We start from the raw sequence: 13,982 nt of genomic DNA, 5'->3' as shown, positions 1-13,982 counted from the left end.
TCAGAAGCTCCAGTTATTTAATCGGACAAAGAGCTTGGCTCAGGTCCACAGTCGCTGCCTCTCTAAATTCTGCCCCCCCCACTGTCAAGGTTCACCCTGTTCCCCGTTCAGCTTCCCCCTCCCTTAGCAAGTGCAGCGCCTGTTCACTCAGCAATCAAGGTGGCTGATTCAGAATCACATCGATCAACACATGATGGGTGAGTGAATGACTGAAAGAGGAGGGAGGGGAGGAGTCTCCCCCTCCTTAATTTACCCACCTACTAAGGATATAAAGCCCTGGCTGAGAGAGAGCTGCTAACAGAGGCATCAGCAAGAAGAAGCAACTTGAAACTTGCAGAAGGGCTGGCTGAATCCTACTTGCATCCCTCTACATCTAGCTTTGCACCTGTTCCTACCTCTTTTTGACAGTGAGTATCTGGGACAGGCAATTGTTGGTTTGGATGAGGGGTGGGGTGGAGAAAGTCCCTTCGATCTGCTGCTGCGCTTCTTTTCAGGGAGGGAAATAAAGTTGTGGGGAATAGGGAATAAAGCCGAAGCATGACTTAATTTCTAAAAGCCGAGGGTTGCTTGGGGTTCCTGAACACAACAGGATGGCAGGTGTTTTGGGGGCACATGCTCCTCTTCTGTTTACTGTTTCCTGACATTTTATAGCAGGTGCTTCGAGTGACCGAGCTGCTATGTTGAGCCTCGGGATCAGGGGTCAAAAAGGAAAGAGGCTGTTTCAGGGAACCGGACATTCTTCTGGTTGAACATTTGACAGCGACGTGTTTGTACGCAGTTATGTCCACACTGAGCATCTGCCGGTGTTCTGTTTTCCGGGCAGTTTAGGAAAGGCTGATGGCCATGCCAGATCTCAACAAGGTGGCAATGTATTAATGTAAAGCTGGCCTTTCCACAAGGGACTATGGGATGCTTTTGCAGGGCTCACCTGGCAGCATTGGGTTAGTTCAGGCTGCTTAGCAGGCTTTGTGCATTCTCGTCTGTTTCCTTCCAGATGGTGGCCTCTCTGAAGCCCTGGCCTCTTGTGATCGCCGTGACCCTGTGCGTCCTGTTCTGCTTGGGGACCTTAGTGGATGCCTACCCTCCCAAGCCGGAGAGTCCCGGAGAAGATGCTTCCCCAGAAGAGATGGCCAAATACTTCTCAGCTCTCCGGCATTACATCAACTTGGTGACACGGCAGAGGTGAGCAGGGTCGTGTGGGTCTGGGTGTGCAGTAGTGGCTTCTTATGTACCAGGGAAATGAACACACATACACACACACACACACACACACATACACACACACACACACACCACCCTGCTGCCTGCCTGAATGTTGGTGGGGAATGGGCATTGGGTGAAGTGGTCCAAAGGAATGGAGGAAAGGCTTTATTTCCCTGCCAAGTAGAGCACACATTCTTAACATTCCCCAGGTGAAGGCAGCAGAGGGAGGGAGTCAGGGCAAGGCTGCTGTCTGGGACTGTATCCAGCGAACTAGCACCCTTGTTTGTCATCATCTGTGAAGCTGCAAGGAAGCCACAGTGAACCCTTTCGAAAGATGACACCTTTCTTCAACCTTAGACTGTTCCTGTGCCAGGTTTCATTTTCTCTGTGTTGTGAAAGCACGCTAACAGCATACCCTCCAACATTTCTCCAATGAAAATAGGGACATCCTATTTACTACTACTACTAATACTAATACCCCTCCCATCCAACTGGCTTTGCCCCAGCCACTCTGGGTGGCTTCCAAAATACAGTCATACCTCAGGTTGAAGTCGCTTCAGGTTAAGCCCTTTTAGGTTGCACTCCGCGGCAACCCGGAAGTAACAGAGTGCGTTATTTCCGGGTTTTGCCACTCACGCATGCGCAGATGCTCAAAATGATGTCACACACATGCGCAGAAGTGGCGAATCACAACCTGCACATGTGCAGACGCGGGTTGCATTCACTTCAGGATGCGAACGGGGCTCTGGAACGGATCCCATTCACATCCAGAGGTACCACTGTATATAAAAACATAATAAAACATTAAACATTTAAAAAACCTTTCCCTATACAGGCTGAATTCTGATGTCTTCTAAAGGTTGTATAGTTACTTGTCTCCTTGACTCGAGGGGGGGGTCACATGACTCCATACCCTCCAACATTTCTCTGATGAAAATAGGGACGTCCTAAGGAAAAGCAAGACATTCTGGGATCAAATCAGAAATCGGGAAGGCTTCTGTAAATCTGAAAAATAGGGACACTTGGAGGGTCTGCAAACAGTTTTTATCTTCTGCTGAGTGAGTGTGTAAGTTACAAGGCCCACGAAGCATGTTCTTAAACCTTATTTGCCTATGCAAATTATCACTACTTTGTCGAGTACGTTAACTATGGTCTGTGCGCCCACAGAGTGTAGCTTTTCATTTGCAGAGATTGCTGAGCCCTGCAGCTTTTAAAGGCAGCCAATCAAATCAGCAGTCCAGCTGCTTAAAAAAAGAAAAGAAAAGCCCATTTCAACACCTCCACCATTAGCACCAACTGCCTGGTACAGCCCATTAACTGTCATCTCCTAGAAACTTAATTGGAAATCCGACCCAGGAGGCGATTAGCAAGCCCTCGCCCCTCTGGGTTGATTCATTTTGTCTCCATGTCCTTCTTGAACTCCTGACCCACTTCTGAACCCAGGGGAGCTGTGGATCTGATTTCTGCAAACCACAGAACGGCAGCGCATATATTCCTGCAGGGGGAAATGCACAAGCCTTTTAGAATCCACTGATAAATGCCCACCTTTGCAGGGAGAGTCACACCCTAAGGGTCAGCTCATGAAACCAATCTTCTCTGTTGTTCTTCTCTGACCAGCCTTCTTTGGGGATGTTCAAACGCAGGCAAGATTTGCAATGCCGGTTTTGCATTTGAGTTGTGTGCCCAAACCATTGTATTGGGAAATTTTTAATGTTTGGCATTTTGTGATGTCTTTATACGTGCTGGAAGCTGCCAAGAGTGGCTGGGGAAACCCAGCCAGATGGGTGGGGTATAAATATTATTACCATCATAATCATTTTTAATTTGAATAGCGCCTTTCTTACAATACTCAAGGCGGTTTACAAGCCGAAGAAACAAAAAATGTACATCTTATAACAATCTAATTCAATATTATTATTATTAAAGGTTGTTTGGGGCTACCTGAAGTTTCTACCCTCTGCTTTGAAATTCCTTGCCAATAATAATAAAATAAATAATAATAATAAAATTAACAACAACAACAACAACAACAATTTCTTATTTATGCCCTGCCCATCTGGTTGGGTTTCCCCAGCCACTCTGGGTGGGCCCTAACAGAATATTAAAAGCACACTAAAATGTCAAACATTAAAAACTTTCCTAAACAAGGCTGCCTTCAGATGTCTTCTAAAAGTCAGATAGTTGTTTATTTCCTTCACATCTGATGGGAGGGCATTCCACAGGGTGGGTGTCACCACCAAAAAGGCCCTCTGCCTGGTTCCCTGTAGCTTTGCTTCTCGCAATGAGGGAACCGCCAGAAGGCCCTCGGCGCTGGACCTCAGTGTCCAGGTAGAACGATGGGGGTGGAGACGCTCCTTCATGTATACTGGGCCCAAAGGTGTAGATGTGAGTGGTGATGCCCCAGTAGCTCATTCTGTACGTGCTTAGAGGCATTCCTTTCTTATCCTTGCTCCATCTGTTGCAAGTGCAGTGTGGGGCTCCTGCCTTGTAGCTGCTGAAATTAGGTGACGGGGAGAGGAAGAGCAAAAATCTGGACATCTCTCCAAGGGAACTTCTAAGATGGCACAAACTCAGTCCTTCCTCTCCATCCCTTTCTCTACACAAGGTATGGCAAGAGATCCAGTCCAGAGAGCTTGATGTCTGAACTCATTTTTGGAGACAGCAGCAGCAGCAGTAGCAGCAACAGTGACCACAACATGAGATCACGGTGAGTCCTCCTAGCATTGCAGGGCATAGCCCTTTTTAGAGTACCGAAAGCCACTTGTACCTGACATGGGTCCTATTCTTTCTAGAGGAGTGGGTGGCGCTGTGGTCTAAACCACTGAGCCTCTTGGGCTTGCTGATCGTAAGGTCGGCGCTTCGAATCCACACCACGGAGTGAGCTCCCGCTGCTCTGTCCCAGCTCCTGCCAAGCTAGAAGTTCAAAAGCACACCAGTGCAAGTAGATAAATAGGTACCGCTGCGACGGGAAGGTAAACGGTGTTTCTGTGCGCTCTGGTTTCCGTCACGGTGTTCCATTGCTCAGAAGCAGTTTAGTCATTCTGGCCACATGACCTGGAAAGCTGTCTGTGGACAAATGCTGGCTCCCTCGGCCTGAAAGTGAGATGAGCGCTGCAACCATAGCTGTCAACTTTCAGATTTGAAAATAAGGGATCAGCAGCCTCGAAAATAAGGGTTCAGCAGCCTTACCTGTCCTGGGGACAGTCTACAGGATATCTAACAATCCGGGATAGCAGCAGGAAGCAGCGGGAAATGGCACTGGAATAAGGGAATTTCGCGCAAAAAAAGGGAAGGTTGACAGCTATGGCCACAACCCCATAGTCGCCTTTGACTGGACATAACTGTCCAGGGGTCCTTTACCTTTCATTTTTACCTATTCTTTCTAACCACGACAACTTTTAAGGATTGCTAAATAGGAAGGAAAGAACATGCTCTAAATGCTCGGATACTTTTCTGTGTGATTACTGTGATGTCTAATTTGTAGAAACAAAGGTGAGTTTAAGACTCAGACTTGCTTGGAAGCCACCTCCATCTTGACCCAGTGCAATGTTTCCCCTCTGCCCCCCCCCCCACAACCCCCCTGAAAGATTACTCATCACTAGGAAAGCAGCATTCTGCACTTACCCAAAGGAACCTCCCTGCTACCCCATGCTAGTCTATAATTATTTATTATGCTTATATGCCACCTTCACCTCAAAGCTGGTGCATGTGATTCAATTTTATGCTCACAACAACCCTGTTAGGTAGGTTGGGCTGAGAGGCAGTGACTGGCCCAAGGCCACCCCAGCAAGCTTTGTGGCTGAGTGGGGATTCGAACCCGGGTCCTGCTCCAGCATTCTGACTGTTACACCATGCTTTCTCTGAAGTCAAATGTGGAATAATCCCAGGAATCGTGCACTGTGGATTCAGATCCGTGCGTGATCCAGTGCAATTATTCCATCCGTTTATCTTTTATGGCCCTTATTTCAGATCTAGCATATCCAAGGGCGACACTGAAAACAGGTTTATATGAAACATATACAGTGGTACCTCGGGTTACAGACGCTTCAGGTTATGCGATTTCGGGTTGTGCTCCATGCCGAACCCGGAAGTACTGGAATGGGTTACTTCCGGGTTTTGGCACTCGCACATGCGCAGAATGGCTAAATCGTGCTTTGCGCATGTGCAGAAGCACTGAATCACAACCCGCGCATGCGCAGATGTGGCGCTGTGGGGTGTGAATGCTGTGGGTTGTGAACGCGCCTCCCGCACGGATCACGTTCGCAACCCGAGGTTCCACTGTATTTAACAATGCAATATCATTTAAGCCAGGCTTTCCCAAACTAGCTTCTTTGGGGACTGCAGTTCCCACCATCCCTGACCACTGGTCCTGCTAGCTAGGCATGATGGGAGTTGTAGTTCAGAAACAGCTGGCGACCCAAGTGTCATGCGTCAGAGGAACCAACCCCCACGGCAGGTTGTCAGGAACGGATAAGAGAAGGAAAAGTCCTTACCATCTGCTTTTCATTCAATAGTCACAGAGAGAGGTTCTTGGAATAATGGCGCTGCCCCGAGTAAATCTCCACCTCCCTTCTCTTCCACTTCCCCATTCATCAACAGCACTCCCCCCCCCCATTGGTCTCCAAGCCCTTTGCTCTCCTACTTTTAAGGCCTGCCGGGTTCTAGGAGGTTGTGGGTCTGGAATGCTTTCTGGTGATAATCCCACACTTGCCTATTCAGAATCAGAAGTAAGTCATAGTTTAGTGGATCTTACTCTCTGGAAAAGGGGTATTGTCAGGCAGCAGAGGAACCAGCCCCCTCGGCAGGTTGCCAGGAACTGACAAGACAAGGAAAAGTTCTTACCATCTGCTTTTATTCAATATTCACAGAGAGAGGCTCAGGAATGTGGCCTCTCAGAATTATGGTGTTGCTCAGAGTCAAACCCCACTCCCTCTGTCCCTCACACTTTTCATGAGTCATCACTACGGGTGCTGAAAAGTGCCTTTGGCCAATAATAATAATAATAATAATAATAATAATAATAATAATAATAATTTATTTATATCCCACCCTCCCCAGCCAAAGCCGGGCTCAGAGCGGCTAACAACAGTAAAAATAGCACCGTTTACATAAAAACACAGTCAATTAATTGAAATACATTTTAAAATCAGTTCAGAATCAAATTAATGGCAACTGTTGGGCTAGAGTTCTATGAAGATTGCAGAAGAAGAGAGGGGGTCAGACTGTGCCTTGGCCAAAGGCCTGGTGGAACAGCTCTGTCTTGCAGGCCCTGCAGGAAGATGTCAAGTCCCGCAGGGCCCTAGTTTCTTGCGACAGAATGTTCCACCAGATCGGGGCCACGGCTGAAAAAGCCCTGGCTCTGGTTGAGCTCTTTGCTCTCCTACATTCAAGGTCCACCATGTTCTGAGAGAGAGAGAGAGAGAGAGAGAGAGAGAGAGAGAGAGAGAGAGACGGAGAGAGTCTTGAATGCTTTCTAAAGACATGGTATCCATCAGCTGTCACCCTTCTTCTTCTTCTTCTTCCTCCTCCTCCTCCTCCTCCCCCTCCCCTCCCCCTCCTCTCCCATTATTTCCCAACTATCCCCCTCATCTGCCTCTGAGCTGTGACCTCCCTCAAACCCCAGTTGTAATTCTGAGAGCCAGTGTGGTGTAGTGGTTAAGAGCGGTAGACTCGTAATCTGGTGAACTGGGTTCGCGTCTCCGCTCCTCCACATGCAGCTGCTGGGTGACCTTGGGCTAGTCACACTTCTTTGAAGTCTCTCAGCCCCACTCACCTCACAGAGTGTTTGTTGTGGGGGAGGAAGGGAAAGGAGAACGTTAGCCGCTTTGAGACTCCTTCTGGTAGTCATAAAGCGGGATATCAAATCCAAACTCTTCTTTTTCTGAACTGTCTTCTTCTTCTCTGGAAGGGTCAGGCTGGGGAGGCAGTCTCCACCATTCTCCCTCTTCCCAGTCCCTAACACCAAGTTTTGGGAAACCCTGGTTTAAAGCACCCACCCTGTGGTATGCCATTGTTCTGGATGGATTTGGAAAGGTGGGTGGCCTTGTTTTTGGGACAGGAGCAGCGAACCTCATTCCTTCCCCTGCAATTGTGTGATTCTGCCTTTGTTTCCTGCAGATTTGATGATTCCTATGGGTGGTGACGACCTTCGCACACCTCAGCCGATGGCCCGCCGGCTGCCACTTTTTAGACGTTCCAATTCTGTGGTGTCGTTTTGCAGTTATTTTATTTTAAAGAAAAACAATCAACCCGTGACGAGAGCCGAAACTTTTCTTTGAAGAGACCCTCTCCTCCCCCCCACTTCGATTTTCTCCACCTGGTATTCGTGAGGCTTGGGGAATCATTTCTCCTCCCCAGACAACACTACAACAAAGCCATGTCTCCGTCTTTCCATAAGCCAGCAGGGGGCGACACAAGAGATCTTTGTGTCTGGGGACAAGGTGGGGGTGGGGGTGGGCTGCCTTTGTGGTGACCTAGGTTGTATTCGTAGTGACGTCTGTGTTGACTCACCAGTGCAAGAGCCTACTATGTCTACTCTGGGTTGATCTTTTATTTTATACACCATTTGTGCGCGCGTTTGTATGTGTGATTATGGGTGAATGTATGTAAATGTATGCATTTTCAATGAATTTTTCTCTGCATCCACAATAAAAAGCAAGTTTAATGGAGAAGCCTCCTGGAATTTTCCCTTTTTTATGCTCTCTCTCTTAAAAAGATATTATTTTAATTAAATTTCCCCAGTTAACTTCAAATCAAATAATTACCGTACATAACATCTTTCTTCCACGGATGGGCTTCCCACTCACACTCCCATAGTGTTTTTATTCAAACCCTTTTCTTTCTTTCTTTTTTGAAATCTTTTTTATTTGATTTCCCCCCAATACAGAGTTATAAGAATCTAAATATATATCCATATATAGAGATTTCTCTTAATCTCAGGACTCCCCCTCCCTGGAGTCCCATTTTAAACATTTAAAACTGTATCTTTTTCCAAACTTTTATATCAATCCGTGTTGTCCATGGTAATTGTTATACTGCAAGTGAAATCAAAGTCCTGCCAAGGTTTCCATCTGCTTACAGTGGTCTCTTAAATAACTTATAATTTCCCCCCATTCTTTTGTAAAAATGTTATCCTCTTGCTTCCTGAGTTTTCCAGTCAGTTTTGCCATCTCGGCATTGTCCATCAGCTTAGTTTACCATTCCTTTCTCATAGGGACTTGGTCTTCTTTCCATCTCTGGGCTAGCAGCATCCGGGCGGCTGTTGTTCCATATATTAAAAGTCTTTTCTGCTCCTTTGGGATGTCGGTACCTATAATTCCTAATAAAAAGGCTTCTGTTTTTTTTAAACAAAAGTTAATTTAAACATATTCCCCCCCCCCCATTTCATTATATATCATCTCCCAGAAAGCTTTTACCACTTTACAGGTCCACCACATATGATAAAAAGTACCTTCTTTTTCTTTACATTCCTAGCAGGTATTTGTACTTGTCCTATACGTTTTTGCCAGTTTAGTTGGGGTCAAATACCATGGTACAACGTTTTCATATACAGTGGTGCCCCGCAAGACGAATGCCTCGCAAGACGAAAAACTCACTAGATGAAAGTGTTTTTCGGTTTTGCGTTGCTTCGCTAGACGAATTTCCCTATGGGCTTGCTTCGCAAGACGAAAACGTCTTGCGCTTTTTTCTTAAAGCCGCTTGAAGAGGCGCAGTTGCGACGGACCGTGCTTCGCAAGACGAAAAACATCGCAAGACGAAAAGACTCGCGGAACGAATTATTTTCGTCTTGCGAGGCACCACTGTAGTTTTCTTTCAAAGTACAGTGGTACATTGAGTTACATACTCTTCAGGTTACATACGCTTCAGGTTACAGACTCCGCTACATTTCAGAGCATCCTTAACAAACCACAGTCCCTGGGATTCTCTGGGAAGCTGCAGGTAGACTCAGGGGCTAACTGATGGTTGCCATTTTATCCATGAGCATAGGAGCCAACTCCTAGGGGCCGAGGGATCTTTGCCCCCCCCCATAAAATATTTGAGGGGGCCACTCCCCAAAGCTGAATTGCCATTCAAATTGTGTGTGTGAAACCACATCATGCAGCCAGTTATGCAGGGTGGAGCTTACCTGGGCCCCCCAATATTTTGTTCAAGTTGGCACTCCTGTCCATGAGGGAGAGACAGAAGTATGGTGAGGTTTTAATAGGACGATTCCAGATGAGTGTTTTAATGTGGGGTCAATACTCCTCAGGCAACCTCCCTCTGCTATAATTAGATTTTATTCTATTTCTTTCAGACACGTATACTCCACTCAAACCCATTCATGACGATAGTTACTAAATAAATACGCTGTGTATTTCTATAATGCCGAAAGAACAAGTCTTTACGAGTCAAAACACGCCTGTCATGTTTTCTGAAACACATCTTCAGAGAACAGCCTTCGTCCTCAGGGTAGCAAGGTTTGGGGCAACCATATATTTGAATTTCATCACTGTGGTCCAGCCAGTGTTTGAAAGACATATATCCAGTTAGCACAGCAAGATATTTCGGAATACAGCAGCGTCGCATTATACACATTGTCTGCATTTCAGCGTTGCGAAGCCACACACGATGGTTTGTTTATTATATAACTGTACAGCCTATTGGCCACAGGCCAAGGATTTAATCTTTGTGAAGTTTTTACATCATTTCTTATCTATGTTGTAGACAAAGATGATGTTTATTTAGTACGTTGACTTTATTTGCTCTTTTGCATCTATCGATCGGTTCAGGAAGGTTTGCCTTACAGTGACAGAGCACAATACAACAAGCAAGAACCAAATACACCCAAAAAGTCATAAAACATCATTTGGTGACATAAGAGTACCAGCTGCCGGTAAGGGAAAATGTAATCAGCTGTGACATTTCCCATCGCAATGCCTGTGATGCAGAGGTAAGTCACCCTGGGTAAAATTCCCCATTTTAGGGTGTGAACCCAGGCTAACCTATCCACTTTTGGTTCCCTGGCTGACATCATTATTAAGAAGAATATTTATTAAATTTGGGGGTGCTGGAGAATTCTGGAAGGTTCGCAGGCTATGAAGGACTTGCTCACCAATTTATTGGCAGCTAGGAAGTGGAACGGGGCAAGCAGAATATAAAATGGAAGAATGGTATAAAGAGGTGTGGGGTTCATGATAAATTTACACGTGCCATTAAGGTAAGACAGGGAATACACAGGAGAAATGATTTTGGGGAAATATGAAGGGTGTTTGTAGAATTTGTACTGTTAAAACGGAAAGGGGTCAAACCATCATAAGAGGTGTTGACATTTTGGGAGGTTGGATAGTTACAACAGATGATGGGGTGCACATTTTTGTTCTTATTTATGTATGCTTATTACCTTGTCAAAATAAAAGAAGAAGAAGAAGAAGAAGAATTCAAAAGAAAACAGAAACAGGGGCAGGAATGGCTGATGCTCGCTTACTCAACCCCTGTCCAGAATCAAAATCAATCCCGCAAACGCAATTGGTATTTGCTGTTGCTGCTGATTTCATCTCACAAATTATTCACGATTAATTATGCCTTCCTCTGCATTTGGATCATGTTTCCTTGGCATTGAGATGAGCAGGGGTGAAGCAACATAATGATGACATAATTTACATAATGAAGTTGAGGGCGTTTATAGCAAGACCTGCATTCATGGCCACATGGAACTGGAAGAAGGTTTGAAGGCTTTGTTTAGAGGTTATGATATTCCCTCACATGGAATGACAGAAGAAACCATTTTTTAACTGTCCCCAGATCATAGGATGATTGGTAGGGAACAGACATAGGAGTTATCAGAGACTGGGATGTTCCCTTCAGGCCAAAGTATATTCTAGCGCATGAAGAAGAATTCAAAGACTGATGCTGCTGCAACCAAATACCTTGAATATGAATATTTGAATATGAATATTTGAATATTTGAATATGATAGCCATGTTCAAATATATAAAAGGATGTCACATAGAGGAGGGAGAAAGGTTGTTTTCTGCTGCTCCGGAGAAGCGGACACGGAGCAATGGATCCAAACTACAAGAAAGAAGATTCCACCTAAACATTAGGAAGAACTTCCTGACAGTAAGAGCTGTTCGACAGTGGAATTTGCTGCCAAGGAGTGTGGTGGAGTCTCCTACTTTGGAGGTCTTTAAGCAGAGGCTTGACAACCATATGTCAGGAGTGCTCTGATGGTGTTTCCTGCTTGGCAGGGGGTTGGACTCGATGGCCCTTGTGGTCTCTTCCAACTCTATGATTCTATGATTCTATGATTCTATGAAACTTTATTCAGATGGTAGATTGGGAAAAGTTATGGAACCACCATGCAACGTTTTATCATATGTGGTGGAATTGTAAAATAATCAAAAAGTATTGGGAAATAATTTATAATGAAATGAAGAAAATGTTTTAAATAACTTTTGTTAAAAAAACCAGAAGCTTTTCTTTTAGGCATTACAGGACAAGAATTATCAAAAGAAATGAAGAACTCCTTTATGTACGCCACAACAGCAGCCAGGATTCTATGGGCACAACTTTGGAAAGATGACAAGACACCTACGAAAGAAGACTGGCAAGCCAAAATGATATGCAGATATGGCAAAACTTATAGGAAGATTAAGAGATAAAGATAACAGAGAATTTAGAAAAGACTGGAATCCATTTATACAGTACTTGCAGAAACATTGTGAAGGAATAGACTCACTGGCAGGGTTTGAATAACACTTACAATTAAGGAAAAGATAACAAAAAGATATTGAAATACAATTAGAAAGATGATTAGAAGTATACCTACAAAAATCAGAAGTGATTTGTCCCGCCGCCCCCCCCCATTATGCGATGTCATTATGTTGACTGAATATAAAATTGTAAAATCTAATAAAAGGAAAGGTTATGGAAAATGTTATGTACTGAGTTGAATAGGATCCAAACTGCAGCAGTCTGATTGGTCCTAGAACAATAGGATCCAAACTGCAGCAGTCTGATTGGTCCTAGAACAATAGGATTCAGAATGCAGCAGTCTGATTGGTCCTAGAACAATGCAGCAGTATGATTGGTTGGCAGGAACCACCCAATCCTGCTCCAGATAGAAGTGAATCCACAACCTGATTGGCTTACAGTAGAATTCCGGAATTAGCCAATCATGTGCAGCCCATTGTGTAAATAATGTATATAAAGCAGATACTGTGAGGGGACTTTCATTCATTCCTCCTCACCACTATGAGCTGAATAAAGAGCATGAAATCACTTTGCGACTCTGAGTATATTTCAGAAAACATGTTGTACGCTGAAAGAAAATTATATGAAAATGATGTACTGGTGGTATTTGACTCCTAGTAAGTTAGCAAAAATGTATAGAACAAGTACAAATACCTGCTGGAAATGTAAAGAAAAAGAAGGTACCTTTTATCACATGTGGTGGTCATGTAAGGCAATAAAAGCTTTCTGGGAAATGATATATAATGAACTGAAAATAATGTTTAAAAGAACTTTTGTTAAAAAACCAGAATCTTTTCTATTAGAAATTATAGATACAGACATTCCAAAGGAGCAGAAAAGACATTTTATGTACGTGACAACAGCTGCACAGATGCTACTAGCTCAGGGATGGAAAGAAGAAAGTGTTCCTACCAGAGAAGAATGGCAAACTAAGCTGATGGACTCTGCAGAAATGGCAAAGCTGACTGGAAAGCTCCGGAACCAAGCGGACAAAAACTTCAAAAAAGAAAGGGAAAAATTTATAATCAATTTAGGAGACCATTGCAAGCAGATGAAAACATTAGCAGGATTTTGATCTCACTTGTAATGTAACAAATATTATGAACAATATGGATTGATAGAAAATATAGATGACAGAATAATATGCAGTTGTAAATGTTGGCAATAGGACCCGTGGAGACAGTGGGGGGAAGTCACGATATTCAGAGTAATCCCGAGTACTTCAGAGTAATGGATGTATTTGGATTGTTATAATTTTAAATTTGTAAAATCAAATAAAAATGATTTTATTTTTTTAAAAAAAGAAACTTTAGAGGAAGGCTGGGGAAATTCAGACTGTTTAGTCCTCAGGACTCTTCCTCCCCAGACCACATCTCTCACCAGCCCTGTTCCAGTACCCACTTAAAGCGCTTTTCATTGGCTGAGTCCTTGAACTGAATCAGGCTGATCTGGGGCAATTCAGGCTTTGCTAGGCAGCTAGACTGGTGACTGGGAGTGGCCACCGAGACCATATAACACCGGTTCTGAAAGATCTTCATTGGCTCCCAGTACGTTTCTGAGCACAATTCAAAGTGTTGCTGCTGATCTTTAAAGCCCTAAACGGCTTTGGTCCTGTATACCTGAAGGAGCATCTCCACCCCCACCGTTTGGCCTGGACATTGAGGTCCAGCTCTGAGGGCCTTCTGGTGGTTCCCTCGCTGCGAGAAGTGAGGTTACAGGGAACCAGGCAGAGGGCCTTTTCGGTTGTGTCGCCCGCCTTGTGGAACACCCTCCCACCAGATGTCAAGGAAATAAACAACTATCTGACTTTTAGAAGACATCTGAAGGCGGCCCTCTTTAGGGAAGTTTTTAATGTCTGATGCTGTATTGTTTTTAATATTCGGTTGGAAGCTGCCCAGAATGGCTGGCGAAACCCAGCAAGATGGGCGGGGTATAAATAATAAATTATTATTATTATATTATGTGGGGACAGCCCTGGACCACTTCAGTACAACACAGTCAAATTCTGCATAGACCACTTTCTTTTGATGCTTCTAGTCAGTGCTTTT

General features: G+C 44.5%; 1 protein-coding gene across 1 annotated transcript; it reads left to right on the top strand.

Moving 5' to 3' along the window:
* Positions 1–288: 288 nt before the first annotated feature.
* On the top strand, positions 289–7,874 carry LOC309516067 (goannatyrotoxin-Vere1-like). Its single transcript, XM_082194577.1, has 4 exons — positions 289–407; positions 995–1,182; positions 3,809–3,910; positions 7,321–7,874. The coding sequence occupies exons 2-4, from the start codon at positions 995–997 to the stop codon at positions 7,343–7,345; spliced, it is 315 nt and encodes a 104-aa protein (XP_082050703.1). The 5' UTR covers positions 289–407; the 3' UTR covers positions 7,346–7,874.
* Positions 7,875–13,982: the final 6,108 nt, after the last annotated feature.

The sequence above is a fragment of the Podarcis vaucheri genome (assembly GCF_965113315.1).
Source record: "Podarcis vaucheri genome assembly, chromosome: 13".
NCBI lineage: Eukaryota > Metazoa > Chordata > Lepidosauria > Squamata > Lacertidae > Podarcis > Podarcis vaucheri.
The sequence above is the reverse complement of the archived record's forward strand: the minus strand, read 5'-3'. Positions and strand labels throughout refer to the sequence as shown.

Bases quoted from the DNA above. Each gene is read 5' to 3' on its own strand.
- LOC309516067 (XM_082194577.1), top strand. From the start codon at position 995: ATGGTGGCCTCTCTGAAGCCCTGGCCTCTTGTGATCGCCGTGACCCTG. The intron at 1,183-3,808 runs GTGAGCAGGGTC...TCTCTACACAAG, and splicing joins AACTTGGTGACACGGCAGAG to GTATGGCAAGAGATCCAGTC. The intron at 3,911-7,320 runs GTGAGTCCTCCT...TGTTTCCTGCAG, and splicing joins GACCACAACATGAGATCACG to ATTTGATGATTCCTATGGGT.